This window comes from Suncus etruscus, chromosome 4, assembly GCF_024139225.1.
Source record: "Suncus etruscus isolate mSunEtr1 chromosome 4, mSunEtr1.pri.cur, whole genome shotgun sequence".
NCBI lineage: Eukaryota > Metazoa > Chordata > Mammalia > Eulipotyphla > Soricidae > Suncus > Suncus etruscus.
The window spans coordinates 15,852,985-15,874,144 of NC_064851.1; the positions used below are offsets into that span (position 1 = coordinate 15,852,985).

At 51.4% G+C, this 21,160-nt stretch overlaps 1 protein-coding gene across 1 annotated transcript in view; it reads right to left on the reverse strand.

Moving 5' to 3' along the window:
- FOXJ2 (forkhead box J2) overlaps positions 1-19,981 on the reverse strand; it is a 31,482-nt gene extending 11,501 nt beyond the window's left edge. The window contains exons 1-6 of the mRNA XM_049772026.1: positions 19,618-19,981; positions 10,494-10,840; positions 7,030-7,104; positions 4,798-4,866; positions 4,497-4,637; positions 2,202-2,397 (exon numbers count right to left, since the gene is read on the reverse strand). Of these exons, the coding sequence (XP_049627983.1) occupies positions 2,202-2,397; positions 4,497-4,637; positions 4,798-4,866; positions 7,030-7,104; positions 10,494-10,826 (814 nt within the window). The 5' untranslated portion in view covers positions 10,827-10,840; positions 19,618-19,981. The remainder of the gene's footprint in view (positions 1-2,201; positions 2,398-4,496; positions 4,638-4,797; positions 4,867-7,029; positions 7,105-10,493; positions 10,841-19,617) is intronic.
- Positions 19,982-21,160: the final 1,179 nt, after the last annotated feature.

Here is a 21,160-nt window from a genome sequence, read left to right on the forward strand (position 1 = left end):
AATTATTTCCTTTTTTCTTTTTTGGGCCACACCTGGCGGTAGCAGTTACTCCTGACTCTGCACTTAGAAATAGCTCCTGGCAGGCTTAGGGGACCATATGGGATGCTGGGAATTGAAGCCGCGTCTGTCTCGGGTCAGCCAGGTGCAAGGCAAATGCCCTACCGCTGTGCTATCGCTCTGGCCCTAAATTAAACACTTTTACTTCACTAAAAAAAAATAATGTCTACTGAAATAGTATTTACATAATGACATGTCTGGGAATTGCACTAAAAATATATCGTTGGGGTAAAGGAGACCAACTTAAAATACTGTTAACTGTAAAGGCTGGAGGAGGAAACATGAATGCTTATTACGCTATGTTCTCTATTTTCTGCATGTTTGAAATTGTTTTCCTTTAAATGTGTATATATAGTCACACACACACACACACACACACACACACACACACACACATATATAAATACGTGGCTAGTGCCATAGTACAGTGGGTAGGGTACTTGCCTTGCACACCTTATCAGGGTTCTATCCCCAACACCCTCCATGGCCCCCTGAGCCCTGACAGGAATGATCCTTGAGCACAGAACCAAAAGTAAACTTAAGAACAACTGAATGTGACCCCCCCCAAAATAAAAGGGAAACAGTCATCTATATCTGATTATATTATTTTCACTATAAAATTGCAAAATCCCAGGAAAAAATGCAAAGATTCTGAAAGTACCACTGTGCCCCCTTGTGGCTTTCTCTAAATGATTTGTGTGCAGCCATAAAAGTCATACCCCTTAGCTTTCGAAGCAGGGGGTTACCACCAATTCCCTTCTGGACTACATGGGATGCCAGGGATTGAACCCGGTCGACCACATGCCAGGCAAACATCCTACCAGATGTGCTATCTAATTCACCTTCTGAAGCTAAAAGTAGATGTATTTGGAAGCCAGCCAAAGGCCCAGAGGACTAGTGTAAGGACGTGGAGCACAAGCATAGGGCCATAAGTTTAACATCTCAGACTCTCACTTGCATCAAGCGTGGGCCTACCAGCTCTGCCATCTGCAACCCCTGGAACCACAAGAGATTTGCTGAACTGAAGCCAGAAAGGGCACATGCAAGTACCACACAAAGGAGTGTGATCCCCCACCCCACCCCTTAACCAAGTGAGCAACTGAAAAAGGGTGTTTCACAGCCAGGAAGTATGTTCTCTGGTGAGAAGTGCAGAACTACCATAACTCAGGCTGGGAGGCAGAGTGTTATCCCCTGTCCTCACACCACAGGCACATGTGCAAACTCCGTAACTAAGGGAATGCAAAAGTCAAGCGTACGAGCACTCACTAAATGGGTGTCCCTGACTCTAATGAGCAACCCGTCAAGCCTGTGGGTAACCCCAACCACAAAGGGAGGGGTGGGTCAGGGAGAGAGTGTAGCAGGGAGGGCATCTATCTGTCTTGCATGTAGCTAACCTGGATTCAATCCCTGGCAACCCATGTGGTACCACCAGAAATTATCCCTAAGCACAGAGTCAGGAATAAACCCTGAGCACTGGTTTGGAGTATATTACAGCCTTAAATCCAACAATAAAAAATAAAAAAGACAAAAATGAAAACTAAAACAATCAGGGGCAGGGTCAAAGCAATAGTACAGTGAGCAGGCCATTGGCCTTAAATGCAGTCAACCCCGGTTTGATCCTGGATATCCCATATGGTCTCCTGAAGCCATCAGGAGTGATCCTTGAGCACAGAGCTAGGAGCAAGTCCTGAGCATTACTGAGTATGGCAAAAAAAACAAAATAAAACAAAACAAACAAAAAAAAAGCAATCAAGGGGATGGAGAGTAATTAAGGAAAATAAAAAAAGAAGCAAGGGGTTAGAGCGATAGAACAAAGGGTAGGGCATTTGCCTGCCATGCAGTGGACTTGGGTTCAATCCCCGACATCCTATATGGTCCCCAAGCCTGCCACGAGTGCATAGTCAGGAGTAACACTTGAGCGATGCTAGGTATGGCCCCAAAACTAACAAACAAACAAACAAAAAAGGTAGGAATGCAGCCAGAAGAGCTCACTCAACTCCAAAGAGTTTGGGGTCACGGTAGGCACTATCTGTTAAGTGATCAACTTCTCCATGGGCAGAAGGGGAAGGGAGAGAAGAAGCTGGCACCAAAGATAGCAAAAGCTACAAGATGGCCACACACCCGTTCTAGGAAGACCGACTCACCGTGCTGAGAGGAGGAGGAGGAGGACTTCTCCAGCATAGACTTGTAGAGGTTGCGGAAGGACCAGCTCAGGTCCTGGAAGTTGATCTCAGAGTAGGAGAAGTCATGGTTAGTGCTATACAAGGGCGGCGGACCCTCTGCACCATCTCGGCCTGAAGCCCCGGCTGCTACGGTGCCGCCATCCACAGGTGCTGAGCTCTGCAAAGCAAAGCAAAAGTTCCACTGGCGTCATACCAAGGGACTCTAGTGCACGCTCCTGCCTGTCTTGAGCTCTCCTTCCTTCCCTCTATCTCAGGGGTCTCAAACTCAATTTACCTGGGGGCCACAGGAGGCAAAGTCAGGGGGAGGCAGGGCCGCATAAGGGATTTCGTTTACCGAATATTCGCAATAAAAAATCGCATTATTGGGCCCGGAGAGATAGCACAGCGGTGTTTGCCTTGCAAGCAGCCGATCCAGGACCAAAGGTGGTTGGTTGAATCCCGGTGTCCCATATGGTCCCCCGTGCCTGCCAGGAGCTATTTCTGAGCAGACAGCCAGGAGTAACCCCTGAGCACCGCTGGGTGTGGCCCAAAAACCAAAAAAAATATAAATAAATAAATCGCATTAAGAAAAAAAAAGTCGCAAAAAATCGCATCAAACATTTGCATACCCCGAACGGAACTGCTTGGGTTATGCAAATATTTAATGCGATTTTTTTTTTTTACTATATGCGATTTTTATTGAGATTATTCGGTAAGCGAATAATCATGAATACTGCAATATTTGAAGGCTGGCCGCAGGCCACAAAATGTTGTGCGGAGGCCCGCAAATGGCCGGTGGCCTGCGAGTTTGAGACCCCTGCTCTATCTGGTCCCTGAATAACTCTGTTCTGCCACTGGCTCCTTTTCTCAGCCTTTTCTTTCTTTTGAATTTTGGGAGGGAATATAGATGGCTCACACCAAATGATGCTCTGGACCAGCTCCTGGTTCTGTGCTCAGGGATGCCCCTTGACATGCTTAGGGGACCATATGTGGTGTCAGGGATTAAACCAGGATCAGTCCAATGCAAAGGAAGCATCTCAACCCCTGTGCTTTTGCTCTCAGACATTTATCTACTTTTTTTTTTTTGAGGGGAGGGGTATACTCAGCAGTACTCAGGGCTCACTCCTTGCTCTGCTCTCAGGGATCACTCTTCATGGGTTTGAAGGTCTATCTGGGGGTACCAGGAACTGAATCTGACTGGCCACGTGCAAAGCAAATACCTTGCCTGCTGAACTTTCTGTCTTCCCCGTCCCCCACAAGAACTTTAGAAATATTTTTTGGTAGAGGGGAGGATGGCCATACTGAGAGGAGTTCTGGGGCTGCTATAGGCTCAGTATTCAGAAATCATCCAGCAGATATTGGGGACCAAGTAGTGCAAGGGATCAAGCCCAGAGCTCCAGCAAGCAAAGCAAGTGCTCCATCCCTCTGAGTCACCTTTCTGGCCTTGAAACTATTTGACCCTTCTTATCACTTTTTTCCCTGATCTTTTGGTTTAGTTTGGGGGCAGGGTCACACCCAGCTATGCTCAGGGCTTATTCCTGACTCCATGCTCAGCTTGGTGGTGTTCAGGGGCCCTTATTTGGTGGTACAAACTGAACCCAGATTGGCTGTGAACAAAGCAAGAGCCTTCCCCACTGAAGAATCTACTGCGGTCCACTCATCTTTCTTCAAGTTCTTTTTTTTTTTTTTTTTTTTTTTTTTGCTTGTTTTGTTTTTGGGTCACACCCAGAAGTGCTCAGGGGTTACTCACGGCTCTACGCTCAAAAATAGCTCTTGGCAGGCTCGGGGGACCATATGGGATGCTGGGATTTGAACCACTGTCCTTCTGCATGCAAGGCAAATACCCTACCTCCATTCTATCTCTCCGGCCTCATCTTTCTTCAAGTTCTGTTCTCTCTCACTCTCTCCCCCTCTCGACTTCCCCCTTCTTTCTCAAAGCATCTACTGTATGTGAGATGTACGACCTCTGGAATTATTTATTCCTCCATCTAACTCATATCTCAATCCTTTTTCCCTCGATCCTTCCACTCATCCATCCACTCATACCTCCTTCCATCTATTTCTCCATCCCTCCCCATCCATCCACTCACACATCTCATTCATCCCTCATCTCACTTTCCTTCTATTCATTCATCATCCCTTCCTCTACCCATCAATATCCATCAACCCACCCAATCCTTTCCCCCATCCTCTTCGCTCCTCCGTCCCTAATCCACCCACTCCTGCTCTCTCTCCACTTGCCCTCCCTCTGCAACCCTTTCCTCCTCTTCTCCGTACCTGGCTGTAGCTGGTAATGGATGTGGGGCTCTGGAGTGACATCTGAGGGTTCCCCTCAGGAGGCAGTGAGGCTTCTCCACTCCCAGGAACACCTCCCCGTGGGCTCTTGCTGGCCTCCTGCTCCGGTGAGTTCTGAGAGAGCTGAGGATTGTGAAGAAGCAGCTATAAGTCAGCAGAGGAGAAACATTCCCTCCACCCCTCCTGTGTCTCCAGCACCACCAGGGGCTTTTCAAAAGCGGAAAGACAAAGATACAGACTGAGAAAGTGGCTCCCAGCAGTGACTTCCCAAGGGGGGACTTACATCATCATCAGGAGGGTGTCTCCTCTTCCGGGAGATGTCCGGGCACGTGTCGATCGTCCAATAAGAGCCCTGGAAGGAAAACACACCCCCAGAGAAAACAGAATCACTGATCTGGGCAGCCCAGCTTCAGAAAAGGAGATAGAAAATTATCACATAAACCAGTTATGTGAATTGTGAGAAAAAAATCGATCATATCATATAGAGATTCATACAGAATCCTGGGGCTGCTGGACTGCTTTCGAGCACTCAATCTGTCTTGAAAGTTCAGAGTCCAAGGCTGGAGACAGAATACAGAGGTGAAGGTGCTCACTTAGCACATGGTTAGCTTGGGCTAGATCCCCCGCATCCCGGACAGTCCCCTTAGCCTGCCAAGAGTTATACCTGAGCATGGACAGGTATGGCTCCCAAACCAAAACCAAATAAAAAAATTTAAAAAGGGGGGCTGAGGGATAGCACAGTGGTAAGGCACAGGTTGTTGCCTTGCACAAGGCCAACCTGGGATGGACCAGGGTTCGAGTTCCAGCATCCCATATGGTCCCCCGAGCCTGACAGGAGCAATTTCTGAGCATAGAGCCAGGAGTAACCCCTGGGCGCTACCGGTTAGTTTTTGTGCTCCAAAAAACTAAAAAAAAAAACAAAAACTAAAAAAAAAACAGTGCTTCTCTAGTCCCAAGAACTCAAAACAAGCATATCCAACCCTTTCCACATGCTCCGAGGTAAGACTCTCTTGGACTCCCTTTTTGTCCTTAACTGTCAGGGGACTTTTTTTGTTTTTGTTTTGGGGCTATACCTAGCAATGCTCAGAGGACCCTATGGGATGCTGGGGATAGAACCCAGGTCAGCCATGTGCATGTGCAAGGCAAATGCCCTCCCCACTGTCCTCTCTCTCCTATTAGGGGAATTTTGCACGGAAAACTTCCAACAGGAGTCAGAGAAACAATACAGGGAGGAAGACACTTGCCTTTATCTGTGGCCCACCTGAGTTCAATCCCTGGCACCTTATATGGTTCCCAGAATCCTACCAGGAGTCAGCCCTAAGCATAACAAACAGAAAAACCTCCTACAAAGGATCCGGAGAGATAGTTAAAGGGTTAAAGGGCTTGCAGCCATCGGGGCATTGTATAGGAACCCCTGAGCACTGCCAGGAATCACTCCTTAGCACAGAATCAGAAATAGCCCGAGCACCACTACCCATGAACCACAGCCCAGCCCTGCCTCCCCCCCACCCCCGGCAAAAAAAAAAAAAAAAGGTTCTGCTAAGTTAGAACAATAGCACAGGTTGAATACCCAAAAAGGTGTGGCCCAAAAACAAAAAACAAAAATAAATAAATAAATAAAGTCCTGGGGCTGTCGAGATGGCGCTAGAGGTAAGGTGTCTGCCTTGCAGGCGCTAGCCAAGGAAGGACCACGGTTTGATCCCCCGGCATCCCATATGGTCCCCCCAAGCCAGGGGCAATTTCTGAGTGCTTAGCCAGGAGTAACCTCTGAGCTTCAAACAGGCACAGCCCGAAAAACCAAAAAATAAATAAATAAATAAATAAATAAAGTCCTGCTGGCCACCTCTGACAGCTTGAGAGAGTGCTCTGACTCAGAGAGAGGTCATAAAGTCAACTTTACCACCAGTGTTTGTTTGGTTTTTAAAGATTTCGCCATCTTCCTTAGTCACTGTGCCCCACGCACCCCCATGAGGGTGCAGGAGCTAGATAAGCAAAAGTAAATAAATAAATAAAGCCACGGGCCAAAGAGATAGTGCAGGAGTTAGGGTTGTTGGCCTTGAACACGGCAGACCCGGACTCCATCCCCAAGGCTCCCCTATGATTCCCAGAGCACTGCAGGAGTGATGCCTGAGTACAGAGGCAGGAAGGAGTAAGCCCTAAGCATCGCTGGGTTGTGATCCCAAAATCAATAAATAAATACTTAAAAATAACAGTAAATGGAGCCAGAGCGATAACACAGAGGGAAAAGTGTTTACCTTGCATGTGGCCAACCCAGGTTTGATCCCTGGCATCCGAAATGGTTCCCTCCCAGTCTGCTAGGAGTGATTTCTGAGCAGAGCCAGGAATAACTAACCCATGAGTGACACTAAGTGTGGCCCAAAAACAATAACAATAAAGCTGCTTCCCTAATTCAAATGATGTCCTCGTCTGGTTCCTTGGGGAATATCTGTGACATGATGGACAATGGCTGATATCCTGTCTGCTCTGCCCCTCCAAGTCTCCAGCACCCACTTACCTTTCCAGGGTCATCCCGAGGTCTGGGCACTTTCCGAAAACACTTGTTGAGAGAAAGGTTGTGTCGAATTGAATTCTGGGGAAGCAGAAAACCCAATTAGACCAGAGCAGCAAGGGACCAAGCAAAAGAGTTTTCAAGAGAACATAGAAACATACACCTTCCCCCAAATACACACACACACACACACACACACACACACACACACACACACACACACACACACACACACACACGAGTCTATAATGGGCAAAACCCAGCACCTCTTACTATGGAGGAGGAGGAAATCACCAGGAGATAAGGAGAAAGGACAAATAGAGGGAAGAAACTCAAACAGGACTGGAACACTGGTCTGATCACCTCCTGATCACTTCCAGGAGGGAACTCTGAAGCACCTTTGATGATAGCTCAAATGTACTACAAAGGACTGACAGCACAGTGGGTAGGGTGCTGACTTGCACACAGCCAACCCAGGTTTGATCCCCAGCATCCCATATGCCCCCCTGCCTCTGAATGTAGAGCCAGGAGTAACCCCTGAGCACTGCCAGGTATGACCCAATCCCCCCCACCAAAGAAAAAAAGAAGCTGGTCAAAAATCTGGTGAGAAGTGGTTCCACCTTATTCAAGGAAGACACATTATAAGTTACATACACACACCAGTCCCCCCAAGAAAAAAAGTCAGAAATCAGAGTATAGAGCCCTATGCAGACTACGTTTTTTGGTTGTGGGGTTTGTTTGTTTTTACTATACACCTGCACAGATAATAAAGTTTCATTTCTAAATTAGAAACAATTAGGGGCTGGCACCATAACACAGTGGCTCAGACTCTTATCCTATATGTGGTCAACCCTGGCTAGACCCTGGCAAACCTGAGTCCACCAGGAGTGATATCTGAGTGTAGAGCCAGAAGTAAGCCCTGCATACCACTGGATGTGGCCCCCACAAAAAATTAAATAAACAAATTAGGACTATAAGAGATTAAGAATAATAACTAATAATACAATAGGGTAATTAAAACTATGCTGTAATAAAATTACATAAATGCTAGAATAATAACTAATAATACAATAGGGCAACTAAAACTATGTTGTAATAAAAATTATATAAATACCAGAAAGCTTGCACAGAGAGAAAGACACTTGCCTGGCATGTGGCTGACCCTGGTTTAAATCCACTGGCCCATTTATAATTCCTCGAAGAATTGCCAAAGGTCACCCTGAGCAAGAGGCAGGAACAGCCCCTGAGCACTGCCAGTGTGGCCCCAAGACCACAAAATAAATAAATTTTATGTAAACTTATTCACACCCTCTCCCTTCTGCATGCAAGGCAGACCTTTGCCACTGTGCTGTTGCTCTGGCCCCAGCCTCAAAATATTATATAAATAAGACATTTGTGGAAGATGAGAATAAAGAAAAAGCTTTCAACAGTCTTCGGCTTTTCTCCCCTGGCTCGTAGGTCAAAGGGTGATGTCTGGAGTGAGAGAACATCTCAAAGTCCCCCTGTCCTCTTTGACTACTGGCCAAAGAAAATGAAAAAATGGGAGAGCAAAGCTCCTCCCTGGATGCCTGCAAGAGGCCCCTTCGTCCTCTATCTCCAGCCAAAGCACTTCATCTCGCATGACCTGCAGCTAAATGGACTGTTAGGGAGGGACGGAATTCTAGCACTTTCTCCGGGTCTGCAATTCTCTCAAAGATGATGACTCCGTGCAATGGAGCTTTGGCAATCTAGCGGGAGGCTTGCCTCTGGGAAGAAAGGCTCCCTGTCATGGCATGGCCAGTGGCTGGAAAACAAATACACACTTGTCAAATGAGTGTATCTCCTTCTTGAGGAATCCAAAGGTAAGTTGGCCATGATAAGCGAGAGTACTCTATTATCCCCACAGCTGTGGCTTGGTAGTGTTGGGGGTTCTCTGGCAAACTTTGGGAGAAAGCCTCAATTCTGAAAGTTTAAAATAATAATAGTCTCAAAAAATAATAATAGTCTCACTCATCTGTGAGATTTAAGAAAAATAAGAGACATTATTGTAATAATACTCAGAGACAATAGAGATGAGGGCTGGAAGGATTGGCTATGATATGAAGCTTAGCACAAAGAGTAGTGAGTGCAGTTAGAGAAATAACTACACTGGGGCTGGAACAGTAGCACAGTGGTAGGGCATTTGCCTTGTATGCGGCCAATCCCAGAGGACCCAGTTCGATTCTCAGCATTGCCATATGGCCCTCCGAGCCTGCCCGGAGCGATTTCTGAGCACAGAGCCAGGAGTAACACCTAAGCGCTGCTGAGTATGGCCCAAACTACCCACCCAATAAAAACTACACTAAGAACTATCATGATAATGATGATGAGTGAGAGAAGTAGAATGCCTATCTTGAATATAAGCAGGGGGAGAGGGAGGAGGGAGATGTGGGGGCATGGGTGATAGGAAGGTTGCACTGGTCAAAGGGGATGTTCTTTTTTTTTTTTTTTGGTTTTTGGGTCACCCCCGGCAATGCTTAGGGGTTATTCTTCGCTCTACGCTCAGAAATCACCCCCGGCAGGCTCGGGGGACCATATGGGATGCCGGGATTTGAACCAGCGACCTTCCACATGTAAGGCAAAAGCCTTACCACTGTGCTATCTCTCCGGCCCCAGGGAATGTTCTTTTTTATAACTGAAACCCAACTAAAAACATGTTTGTAATCTTGGTGCTTTAATAAAAAATAATAATAATAATAATAATAATAATAATAATAAGGGAGCTTGAGCGAGAGTCCAGCAGGTCAAGGCCTTGCATATGGCTGACCTGCATTTAATACTCCCCAGTATCCCTATGATCCCCCAGGTCCCACCAGGAGTGATTCTTGAGCTCAGAGCCAGGAGTAATCCCTGTTCACCACTGGCCCAAAAAAACAAAAAATAAAATAATAATAGTACGCAGAGAACAGTAAGAGTTCAAGTTCACACATCTCTGAAATGGGTCAGAATGAACCAGACCTATGTACAAAATCATGGGGTCAGGGTGAGAACACAGGGCTTACATTACTTCCCTCGTACCCCCACCAACTAGGGCTACTCCCTGGCATAGCATATGGTCCCCCAAGCACTGCCAGGGGTCAATCCTGAGCAAAGGTCAGAGGAATAGTTCCCCCAGAACCACTGGAGAAGCTCCAACCACCTCCTCATTGCCTCAAAAATTTAAAAAAAAAAAAAAAAAAAAAAAAAGGAGGGGCCAGAGTGATAGCACAGCAGGGAAGGTACAGGCCTTGTACAGAGTGACTTGAGTTCAATTTCAGGTGTCCCTTATATCCCCCTAGCATTGTCAGGGCTAATTCCTGAGTGCAAGCCAAGAGTAAGCCCTGAGCACTGCCAGGTGTGGCCCAAACCTCCACTTCCTCCTCCCACCCCCACCAAAATAACAAAAAAGAAAAAACATAGGGAATGAAAGGGAAGGTAGAAGCTTAACTCTCAGGGTTCAGGAGGCCACATACCTTCCAGCCAATGCCAGCGTTCTTGTAATAGGGGAAGTTGTCACAGATCCAGCGGTAAATCTCGCTCAGGGTCATCTTCTTGCCAGGGGAGGAGTTGATGGCATAGGTGATGAGGGTGGCATAGCTGTAGCGGGGTTTGCCGTCCTGGTGGACCGCAGCCTCATCTTTGCTCAAGGTAGCATTGGGATCTGTGGGGGAGCCTGGGGGACACTTGCGGCTGCCCCCCGGAGGCCCGGCCTGCGAGGCGCCCCCCAGCTTCTCAATGGTAGCCCGCAGCGTCAGCTGGGGAAGCCAGTCTATAGAGGTCAGGCTGCTCTCCAGGTCGGAGGCCATGATGTCTCTGGGCTCTGCAGAGAGAAGGAACCAGACCGTATCAGAAGGGCCCTGGCTTTCCAACTGGCCCGGACTATTCCCATCCTAGGAAGGGCAAAAGCCCTTCTGGGGTAATCGCCCTAGAAAACCCCCAGTCTCTCCTCAGGACCCCCAAACAGGCTCAACTCCTCTACTAGATAAGGCACTTAAGCCCATCAGAAAGTAAAACAGGGCCTTCCTGTAGGGCTCAAAGAGCGATTCGACCAGCAGCCAACTGGACAAGTCACTCAACTCTCCTTATCTAAGACATAAGATTTTGAAACTATGTAGAAGTAGGAGTCAAAAAGATAGTACTGTGGGGAGAGTGTTTGTCTTACACACGATGGTGGGGTTCAATCCCTGACATCCGGTGGGGTTCGATCCCTGACATCTGGTCCCCAAGGTCCACTAAGAATGATCCTGAGCACAGAGTCCAGAGTAAACCCTGAGCACTGCTGAATGAAGTGGGGGAAATATGAAGAAATATCCATGAGTGTGTGTGTATATATTTTTTCAAAAAGAAAAACAGGGGCTGGGGCCAGAGTGGTGGCGCAGCAGTAGGATGTTTGCCTTGCACGCAGCTGACCTAGCTAGGACAGACAACAGTTTGATCCCCTGGTGTCCCATATGGTCCCCCAAGCCAGGAGCGATTTCTGAGCGAGCGCATAGCCAGGAATAACCCCTGAGCATCAACAGGTATGGCCCAAAAACAAATAAAAGAAGAAAAGAAAAACTGGTTTCAGAAGGATAGTACAAGAAGGTGCTCTCGCCTTATACATAGCTGACTGGATTCAATCCCCAGCATCTCATATGCTCCCCAAGCCCCCCAGGAATGATCTCTGAGAGTCAAGAGTAAGCACTGAGCACCACTGAGTATAACCCTCCCCAAAATCATTAATTTAATTCAGTTTTTAGAAAGCAAAACACTTTGGGGCTAGAGTAATAGCATAGTGGGTAGAGAATTTGTTTTGTACGCAACCAAACCGAGTTCAATCCCTGACATCCCATATGGTCCCTCGAGCCCACCAGGAATGATTCCTGAGTACAGAGCAAGGAGTAACCCCTGAGCACCACCTGGTGAGCCCCTCAAAAAGAAAGAAAACAACACAGAACTCTTTGGGACAAGAGGGAGGGAGGGAGGGAGAGAGAGAGAGAGAGAGAGAGAGAGAGAGAGAGAGAGAGAGAGAGAGAGAGAGAGAGAACTAGAGCACTGAGGGGTCTGGAGCATATGCCTTGCACACAGGAGCCCAGAGCTTGAGCTTGTTCCCAACAGGACAGAAAATCACCTTCAAGTATGAGTCTGAGGCTGCCCTGAGCACTGCTGAATATAAACCCAAAATCCAAAATAAGAGCCACTTAGCACGTCAAATGAGACGAAGCCTATTCACCGACTATGACACCTGTCCTATTACATATTACATGCCAGTCTTTGGAGGGACAGCACCAGCAAATGGAGAGACCCTGAGTAAAACAACTAAAACCCAATAAACAACACATCTGGGCTTCTCTCTCTTTCTCTCCTCTCTCTCTTCCCCCCCCCCTCTCTTTCTCTCTTCTCTCTCTAGATCTCATTATGGGAGCACATCCAACAAGTCAGAAATGCTCAGAGCTCTGCATTCAGGGATCACTTCCTGATGGAGGTTCAGGGGACCAAGTGGGATGCCGGAGATCAAACCCAAGTCTGCACTATATCCCACCCATAAATGTGTTTCTTATGAGATCCCCTTGAGCACTGTCCCTTCTGGCAGACACAGACACAGACACAGACACACACACACACACACACACACACACACACACACGTCATTGAGGCATCTGACACACAGCACCAGCCAGCATGAATTACATTTGACACCCAGCAAACAGCAGCAGTAAGACAGACACCCCAACTGTGTGACCCCCCCCAAACACACACACACACACACACACACAGAGTTCACAACTAGACACACTGCATCTGACCACTAGATAGATGCACAGGGCCACATAGAGGGAACCAGGAGAGACCCCCCCCCCACCAAAAGTCCTCTCAAGAGCCTCCCATCTTCCCCTCCCCCAGGGAGACCCCCAGGACACCCAACTGTGTGCACCTGGGGAGTAATCAGAGAGTTTAGTTAAAAATAGCCACTTTGGGGCACGGAGCTGGCTTTCCTCCCACCGCTGCCCTGTCTTCCTCCTCCTCTTCCTCCTCCTCCTCCTCCTCCTCCTCCTCTCTTTCTCTCTCTCTCTCTCTCCCTCCTTCCCAGGAAGGCACGCAGCAGGCCGCACCTCCGTGCAAACTCTGGGTGCTGCCAACCCTCCCTCCCACACCCGCTGTCTGCCCGCTCAATGCCACCACCCATACAGCCTGGGCGCTGCTGCTGGCACAGAGATGTGACGAGGGACATGAAGGGGGGGGGGGGAGACAGGCAGTGGGTGCCAGGTTTCCTGAAGAAGCTAGAGCTAGCAAGGCTGCCCTGTGAGCCACTAGATGACCAACTGGCACTCCCTCCGGGCCCCCCCCTCCCAGAGAGAGCCCTGGCCACCCCAGAACAGGTCTGTGCTCGCCAGTATCTCTGCAGCCTGGAACCACCCCACCCCCAGGGCTGACAGCACCCACCCGCCCGCCCCACCAGCCAGCCAGCCCCAGAGGTCAGAATCCTGGGTAGAGGCACAGCAATGCCTGGAATCTCCACTTCCACACCCAGCACACAGCACAAGCCCATACACACCGCTCCACACAGGCAGCTGGGCTGCACTGCGGGAGCTGACACAGCCTGGGCCCACCTCAGCCCTCCAGACTCCCCAGAGAGCAGGATCAGGGCCACCAGCCAGAGTCACCCCTCCCCAGCTGGTCCTTCTCCCCTGTCACCGCCCCGTCCTTTCTCCTTCAAGGGGAAGGGAGGGACGTCCTCCCTCCCTCACCACCCGTATGCCCCAAAACCTCATGCATGGACAAGCATGTTTCCCTGCCTTGCTGCCTCACCTCCAGCACCACCCACCCTGCCAGGCTGCAGGAAACACCTCAGAGCCCCAGGGGCCTGGGCAGCCCAAGAGAGAGACAGAGACAGACAGAGACTGCAACTCCAGAGCTGCTAGAGCAGCAGAAAGCAAAAACCACGCACACAAAAGGCCATGTTTATAAATAGCAGCCTACAGGGGTTTCCCCTTTAATCTCTGCGGTGCCTCTCCCCCACCCACCCCTCCTGATCTTCCTTCCCCACCCCTGACCCCCCAACAGTCCACCACCACCACCACCTCTAGCACCAACCATCCCTTCCTGAACCTGGCACAAACTTGGAAACTAAGTGGGACGCGTCATCCTTCCAGGAAGCTGCCCAGACCTCGAGCCTGGTTCTGGTGGGAACTGTACAAGGGGCCAGCCGGGCAAGCCAGGGGTGCTCTGGGCAGCAGGCTAGTGGGTGACAGGGAGTGCCGGGACAGGGAGACAGGGAGCCCCGCTGGGCCTTAGTAAACAGAACCTCCCTGCTTCCAGTCCCTCCTAGGGAAATGCCATCTGAAAAATGAACGCGGCTGGCCGCCTTCTGCAGACAACTCATTTGAAAAACCTCCCAGCGCTGGGGCAAGAGGACACTCACTCACGGCGGCCTTAGGAACCTGGCGGCCACCAGCCGTAAATGCCAGGCAGGGAAGCTCGCCCAGAGTTTTGCTCGCCCCGTGTCCTTCCCTCTCCTTATCCCCCCCCCACCCCACCCCCTCGGGCTCCCCGCCTGCGCCTGCGGCAGGTTAGGACACTGTAGGTTAAATTTAACCTTTCCCAGCACCCTCCAGCCAGCCCTCTGAACTCCAAGCACATTCCAGTCTCACCAGCCACAAGATGCTAGCAGGGGCCCCTCCAACAACCCATCCCACTTCCGCCCCCAGCACTTCCCCATTCTTGAAAGGCCAGGGCAGAGCCTGCGCTCCCGGCTGGCCCGCAGTAGGGGGCAGGCCCCCAGGTTTCCTGGGTCCTGGTCCCACTCTAGGTGCAGGCAGCTCATCAAAGAGGAGCCCTGATGCCTCAGTTTCCCCCTTCTATTAAAAAGAGATAGAGAAAATAACAACAACAAATCAATGAAGTCAGAAACTAGACCAAAGTGTCCTGCCCCCACCAAGAAGTGAAGGAAACCAGAGAGAGGAAGGAGCTCATGGCAGCGACACATTCCCGTACCCCACAATAATCGCATGAGGCTACTATTCCCAGCTATTATTAGAAAGGCAAACAAGAGGTATTTCCATCTCTCTTCTCCACTCCTCTCTCCTCTCTCCTCTCTCTCTCTCTCTCTCTCTCTCTCTCTCTCTCTCTCTCTCTCTCTCTCCTCTCTCTCTCTCCTCTCTCTCTCTCTCTCTCTCTCTCTCTCTCTCTCTCTCTCTCTCTCTCTCTCTCTCTCTCCCCCCCTCCCTCCCTCCTCCCCCACTACTTCCAACCTCTCTCCCCACACCTCTCTGGCCAGGTAGGCATCATACCACTGAGTTCAGGCCAGGTTGGGTCTACTTCAGGCCACATTCTTCCTAGTGTCCCGGAAGGACCAAAGGAAATACCCACAGACACCACCATCCCCCCAGAGCCCAGAGGCAGCCAGGCTCTATCACATCCACGGAGTGTCCAAGGCAACAGCCTATTGTCAAAGTGTCATGAAATCCAGGAGAAAAAGGAAAAGCAGAGAGTGCACCCCTACCCCCCACTCCCCCACCCCTGTCTGCAAGGCCAGTGCCCAGGCCAGAGCCCCTTGCCTGGTTGGTAATACCAAGATGAGCAGACCCACTGAGCCCAGCACCAAATGCCAGGAGGGCTGCTACTCTAGTACCAAGTCTCCACTCTCACTCTCACCCCTGCCTCTTGACCATACACCCCCTGGAGTTACTTCACCTGTAAAGCAGAGATGTGGCATTGGAGAGGTAGTACCGAGCAGGGAAGGCGCTTGACTTGCAAGCGGCTGACCCAGGTTTGATCCCCAGCACTACATCCCTGGAACTGGCCAGGAGTGATGCCTGAGCACAGAGCCAGGAGTCAGCCCTGAGCACCACACTGTTGGGTGTGGCCTAAAAACTCAAAAGGAAAAAATAAAAGGTGGTTCTTGAGCAGAGTCAGGAGTAAGCCCTGAGCACTGCTGGGTGTGACCTCTAAGCCAAAAAGAGATGATGATGAAGATGAAGAAGAAGAAGAAGAAGAAGAAGAAGAAGAAGATGATGATGATGATGATGATGATGATGAAGAAATAGAGAAGGGAACTCTAGCTACATTGGGGAACTGTGAAGATCACCTTGAGTTCACTTTGGGGGAGGGCAGAGGAGGGATTTGGGTCACACCCAGCAGTGCTCAGGGCCTCCAGAGAGCATATGATACCAGGGATAGAACCTGGATAAGACACTTGAAGCAAAGAAGAAGCCTTAACCCCTGCACAACTTAAGTTTAAAGGCATTTAATAAGGATGGAGTTAGTGTAGCTACAGTTTCTGAATGAAGGAGGAAAATAAAAAAAGGCATCAAAAATTCACCTGTGGTGACCGGGGAAACCCAGGTTCAATCCCCGGCATCCCATATGGTCCCCGAGCCTGCCAGGAGCGATTTCTGAGTGCAGAGCCAGGAGTAACCCCTGAGCACTGCCACGTGTGAGCCCCCACCCCGAAAAAAAATTCACCTATATGGACATAGGAGAGATGGCACAGTGGGTAGAGCACTTGCCTTGCAGGCAGCTGACCCAGGTTCAATCCCCAGCATCCTATATGATCTCCCTGAGGACTGCCAGGAGTGATTGCTGAGTGCAGAGCCAGGAGTAACCCCTGAGCACCACCAGGTTTGGCCCCAAAACAGAAACAGAATTTCATCTATAAACTGATAGAACATCCAGCTAGAGCAGCAGCGGAACAACTGTGCTTTGTTTTCATTTGGGGGCCACACTTGGTGGTGCTCAGGCAGATCATGTGTGGTACCAGGGATCAAACCAAGATCCAATGCTACCTACAAGACAAGCACCTTATCCTCATTTCCATCTCTCTGAGCCAGCAGTGCTTTTCATCACAAAACCTGCACTGAGTTTGCAAAAATTTTCAGAAAGGTGGCGGAACATTTTACTCTTTTTTTTTTTCCTTTAGGAACCCTATCAACCCCAGTCATGCCAAGACCAAGAAAACCCTTCAGGTGAAGGAAAAAGGGACCTGCAAGTCATTTTGGAGGGTGTGGTTGGGGCGGGTGGAGGGAGCTTGTTACTAGGTCAAGGCTAGGAGACATGATCTGGAAAAACATTCTCTAAATCAGTGTATCTGGGGCCAGAGAGATAGAACAGTGGGTAGAGGGTTTGCATCCCATGTGGTCCTCCGAGCCTATCAGGAGTGAGTCCTGAATGCAGAGGCAGGAGTAAACCCTGAGCACCACCAGGCATGGCCTAAACCCAATATCAATAACTAAGATGCCAATAAATCAGTTAATATAAGCCAGTGCCCCCTGCTTGAGTCCACAGAGGCAAACCAAATTCGGGGTGCTGGGTACCAATGCCACTGCATTGGCATAGAGATGTGGGGTTGCATTCCACATCTGAAAAAGTACTTGGTAAGAAATAGGCAGCTGGGGCTGGAGCGATAGCACAGCAAATAGGGTGCTTGCTTTGCACAAGGCAGACCCAGGTTTGATGCCCGGCATCCCACTCCTGCCAGGAGTGATTCCTGAGTACAGAGCCCAGAGTAATCCCTGAGCACAGCTGACTATGGTTTCAGAATAAACAAACAAAAAATAGAAATAAGTTACTGGCCCTGACATACACCCACACCCCAAGACCCTTGTCTCCAGTTTGGGAGGCTGGGGACAGGGGGTGTCATAGTTCTAGCCCCAGAGCAAGGTTCTTTGGGCCTCTGAGACCAGCAATATCAGAAATAAGAAACTCTAATTAGTTCTAGAGAAAGCAGAAGATGGGCTAGTCCTGGAGAAAGCAGAAGATGGGCTGGAGAGTAGAACAGCGGTAGGGCATTTGCCTTGCACACAGCCAACCCAGGATGGAGGGTGGTTTGAATGCCAGCACCCCATATGGTCCCCAGAGCCAGCCAGGGGCAATTTCTGAGCAAAGAACCAGGAGTAACCTCTGAGCCAGATGTGACCAAAAATGAGAGAGAGAGAGAGAGAGAGAGAGAGAGAGAGAGAGAGAGAGAGAGAGAGAGAGAGAGAGAGAGAGAGAGAGAGAGAGAGAGAGAACAGAAGATGCTGGAATGGCCCTTACCCGACAGTTCCCCCCAACCTCCCAAAAGCTTCCATGAGCTTGCCTCCCTGTTGGGCAATCTTCCCAGCACTTTCTTGGGGTCCTGGCCCAGGGATTCCTGTTTTCTAAGGAACATGTGAGCCTAGGTGAATGAAGGTTCAGCCAGGAAAGCAAAGGTGCCCATCACTCCATACACATAAGCACAGAAAGCAAGATAACCACGCTCCCCTGAACTCAAAGTATGTTCTAGATTGTGTTCTATAGACGGTCCACAGCAAATCAGGCCCACGGCCTGTCACACTCATCACCAACCAGAGGGAGCGGCCAGGACCAGGGGTTCAATCTCTGGTACCCATTATGGTCCACTAAGCCCTACCAAGTGCAACCCCTGAGCACAGAGCCAGGAGTAAGCAAGGAGTACTGCTAGGGGCAGCCCCAAAGCTAAATATAAAATTCCAAGGGGCTCCCCGAAAGGATATCCTGGCAAATTTCCAGAAGATTCTGGGCATGGAGGCGGTTTGCTCATCTTGGAAGACTGAGAAGGGAACCCCAAGGTCCCGGAGATCAAAACCAAACAAGGAACAGGGCAAGGGGAGCATAAGCCCCAGGAGTCAAAAATCCTGCTGGAGGTCCGCTCAGAAGACTGGAAAGAGAAGACAGAGAGTGAGCAACAACCTACATCTCTCCCTCATCAGTCCCACTTTTCAGGAGGGACTTATCAGCAGGGATGAGGGGTCCTGGGGTCCAAGGAACAAACCCAGCACTGGGGAGATGTTCAACCCCGGAGTTCCTCGGCCACTCTCTCCCTCTGAATCTCACTGTTTGGGAAGAGATGCCAGCAGTGCTCTGGGGAGTCCCCCATCAAGGAGAAGGCTCTGGGATCTAAGTCGACTTAGTGGGTTGGAGAGAACAGCTCTTGGGGGGACACTAAGCTGGCCCAGGATGACAACAGATAAGAAGCTGTCACACCAGAGGAATAGAATCCGCCTCCTGGGAGGTGGCCGGATGATGAAGAGAAGGAACTGGAGCCATAGAACAAGGGGGAGTGGAACTTGCCTTGCACATTGCTGACCAGGTTTGATCCCCAGCATCCTATAAGGTCCCCTGAACACTACTAGGAATGATTCCAAAATGCAAAGCCAGAAGTAAGTCCTGAGCATTTGAGGATTGTCAGATGTGACTCAAAAACGAGAGAGAGAGAGAGAGAGAGAGAGAGAGAGAGAGAGAGAGAGAGAGAGAGAGAGAGAGAGAGAGAGAGAGAGAGAGAGAGAGAGAGAGAAAGAGAGAAATGAAGCTGGGTACAGGAATATGGCCCAGGACATGCCCATGACACAGGAGCCCTAGAACATGGGAAAAAATCGGGTACTTTCTGCCATCCATTTGCCCCAGCCTGAGCACCTACACATTCCTAGGGTCCTCCCATAAACCAACTGGGAACCCTAGGAAGTCCAACTCCGGAGCACCTCCTCATCTACCACACACAAACCCTGAGGAGCCTCTGAGTTACTCCTCCTCCTCTGTCCTGGAGCCAAGCCCCCCAAAGTGGCCATTCCCAGCCCTAGCCCCCCAACAACTCAGAGGGATAGAGGGAGGAAAAGTACTCACCTGTCTCCAAGGTTCCCCCAGCCACAGGAGGGAACCACCTGGAAGTGGCTTTGGGGGGTGACGGGATCCCCCTCTTCAAAGGGAGCCCCAAAGTCTCATCATCACGGGTGACTCCTGAGCCGGGCTGAGTCTCCCCAGCCGCCGCTGCTGCTGCCACCGAGGGGAAGTGGGTCCCCAGAGGGTGAGGAGCGGAAGGGGGCTGGGGAGGAGGAGGAGGAGGAGGAGGAGGAGAGGGAGGACCAACCTGGGGTAGGTGGTACACCCCCCAGCCCCGGCCGGCACCCCTGGGGAGGAGAGAAGAAGGGGCGTCTCCTGCCCGGGCGCGGCCACCTCCCCCGTGGAGGTATCCCCCTCCTCCCCAAACTGGACCTCGGGAGCGTGGGGGGCTCCGGGGGTCGGCGGGAGGTGCGAGGGGAGCCGCTGTCCTGTCCCGGCCGTGGGCCCCGCGCGTGGATGTCAGGACGCCGCCGCGGCCCCGGGGATACCGGCTGGCACGGACGGTGCGGACGGGGCTCGTCGCCGCCGCCGCCTCCAAAGTCCCGCAGCGCCCGGAGTGGCGCGCTGGGGCTCCCGGGGCCACCCGCGGGCGGGATCACCCCTTGCCCACTTCGGGGCGTCTGGACGCTGGCCTGGCAGAGGGACTGGCTTGCTCGCGGCTGGGAGGATGGAGCGCGCGCCGACGCGCAGGGGAGCTGCCCGGCCTGGAGAGCCCCCGAGGGTGCGGTTTCGCGTCCAGCCCGCTCGCCCCGAGCTGGCCCGGGCTGCGGGGGGCCCGGAGGCCGCGGCTCCCCGACTGTCTCGCGCGCGCGCTCGCTCGATCGCTCCCGTGCCGGGCGTCCCGGAGTGCCGCGTCCCGTGCGCGCGGTGCGCTCGGCTCCCTGGGGCGCGCGGGGCCTCTCCGGGCGGGCGCGCGGGAGGGTCGGGACGCGGCTGGGGCGCTCGGGCTCGGCTCCGCTGCAGGCCCCGGCTCCTCCCCGGCCTCGGCGCCGCGCTCGCGCTCCTCCTCCTCCGCCGCCGCCGCCGCCGCCTCCCCGCGCGGGTTAAGGAGGAGCGAGCGGGGCCGCGCGGGCCCCGGCACCCCGCCGTGGCCCACATCGGGGTGGCCCGGCTAGTCGCCGCCTCCCTCGGCTCCTAGTGGCTAAGGAGCCCCGCACCCGGCTCGGTCGAGCTCTGCGGGTCCCCTGGATCTCTCCTCCTCCTCTTTCTCCATCCCCTGCAAACGCTGAGCCGCTGAACCCCAACTGTCTCTCTGTGTGTGTGTCTCTCCCCCGCCCGCTTTGCTTTCCCCAGCTCTGGTCTGGTCCTGCGCGAGCTTGCCGAGAGTTTTTTCCCCGGACCGGGCGAAGTTCGTGCGTTCCTTCGCCCGTTGGCATCCTGGATGGGCGCCTGGATGGATGGATGGATGGATGGATGGATGGGTGGATGGATGGATGGGTGGATGGATGGATGGATGGATGGATGGATGGATGGATGGATGGATGGATGGATGGATGGATGGATGGATGGATGGATGGATCGATGGATGGATGGGTGGGTGGGTGAA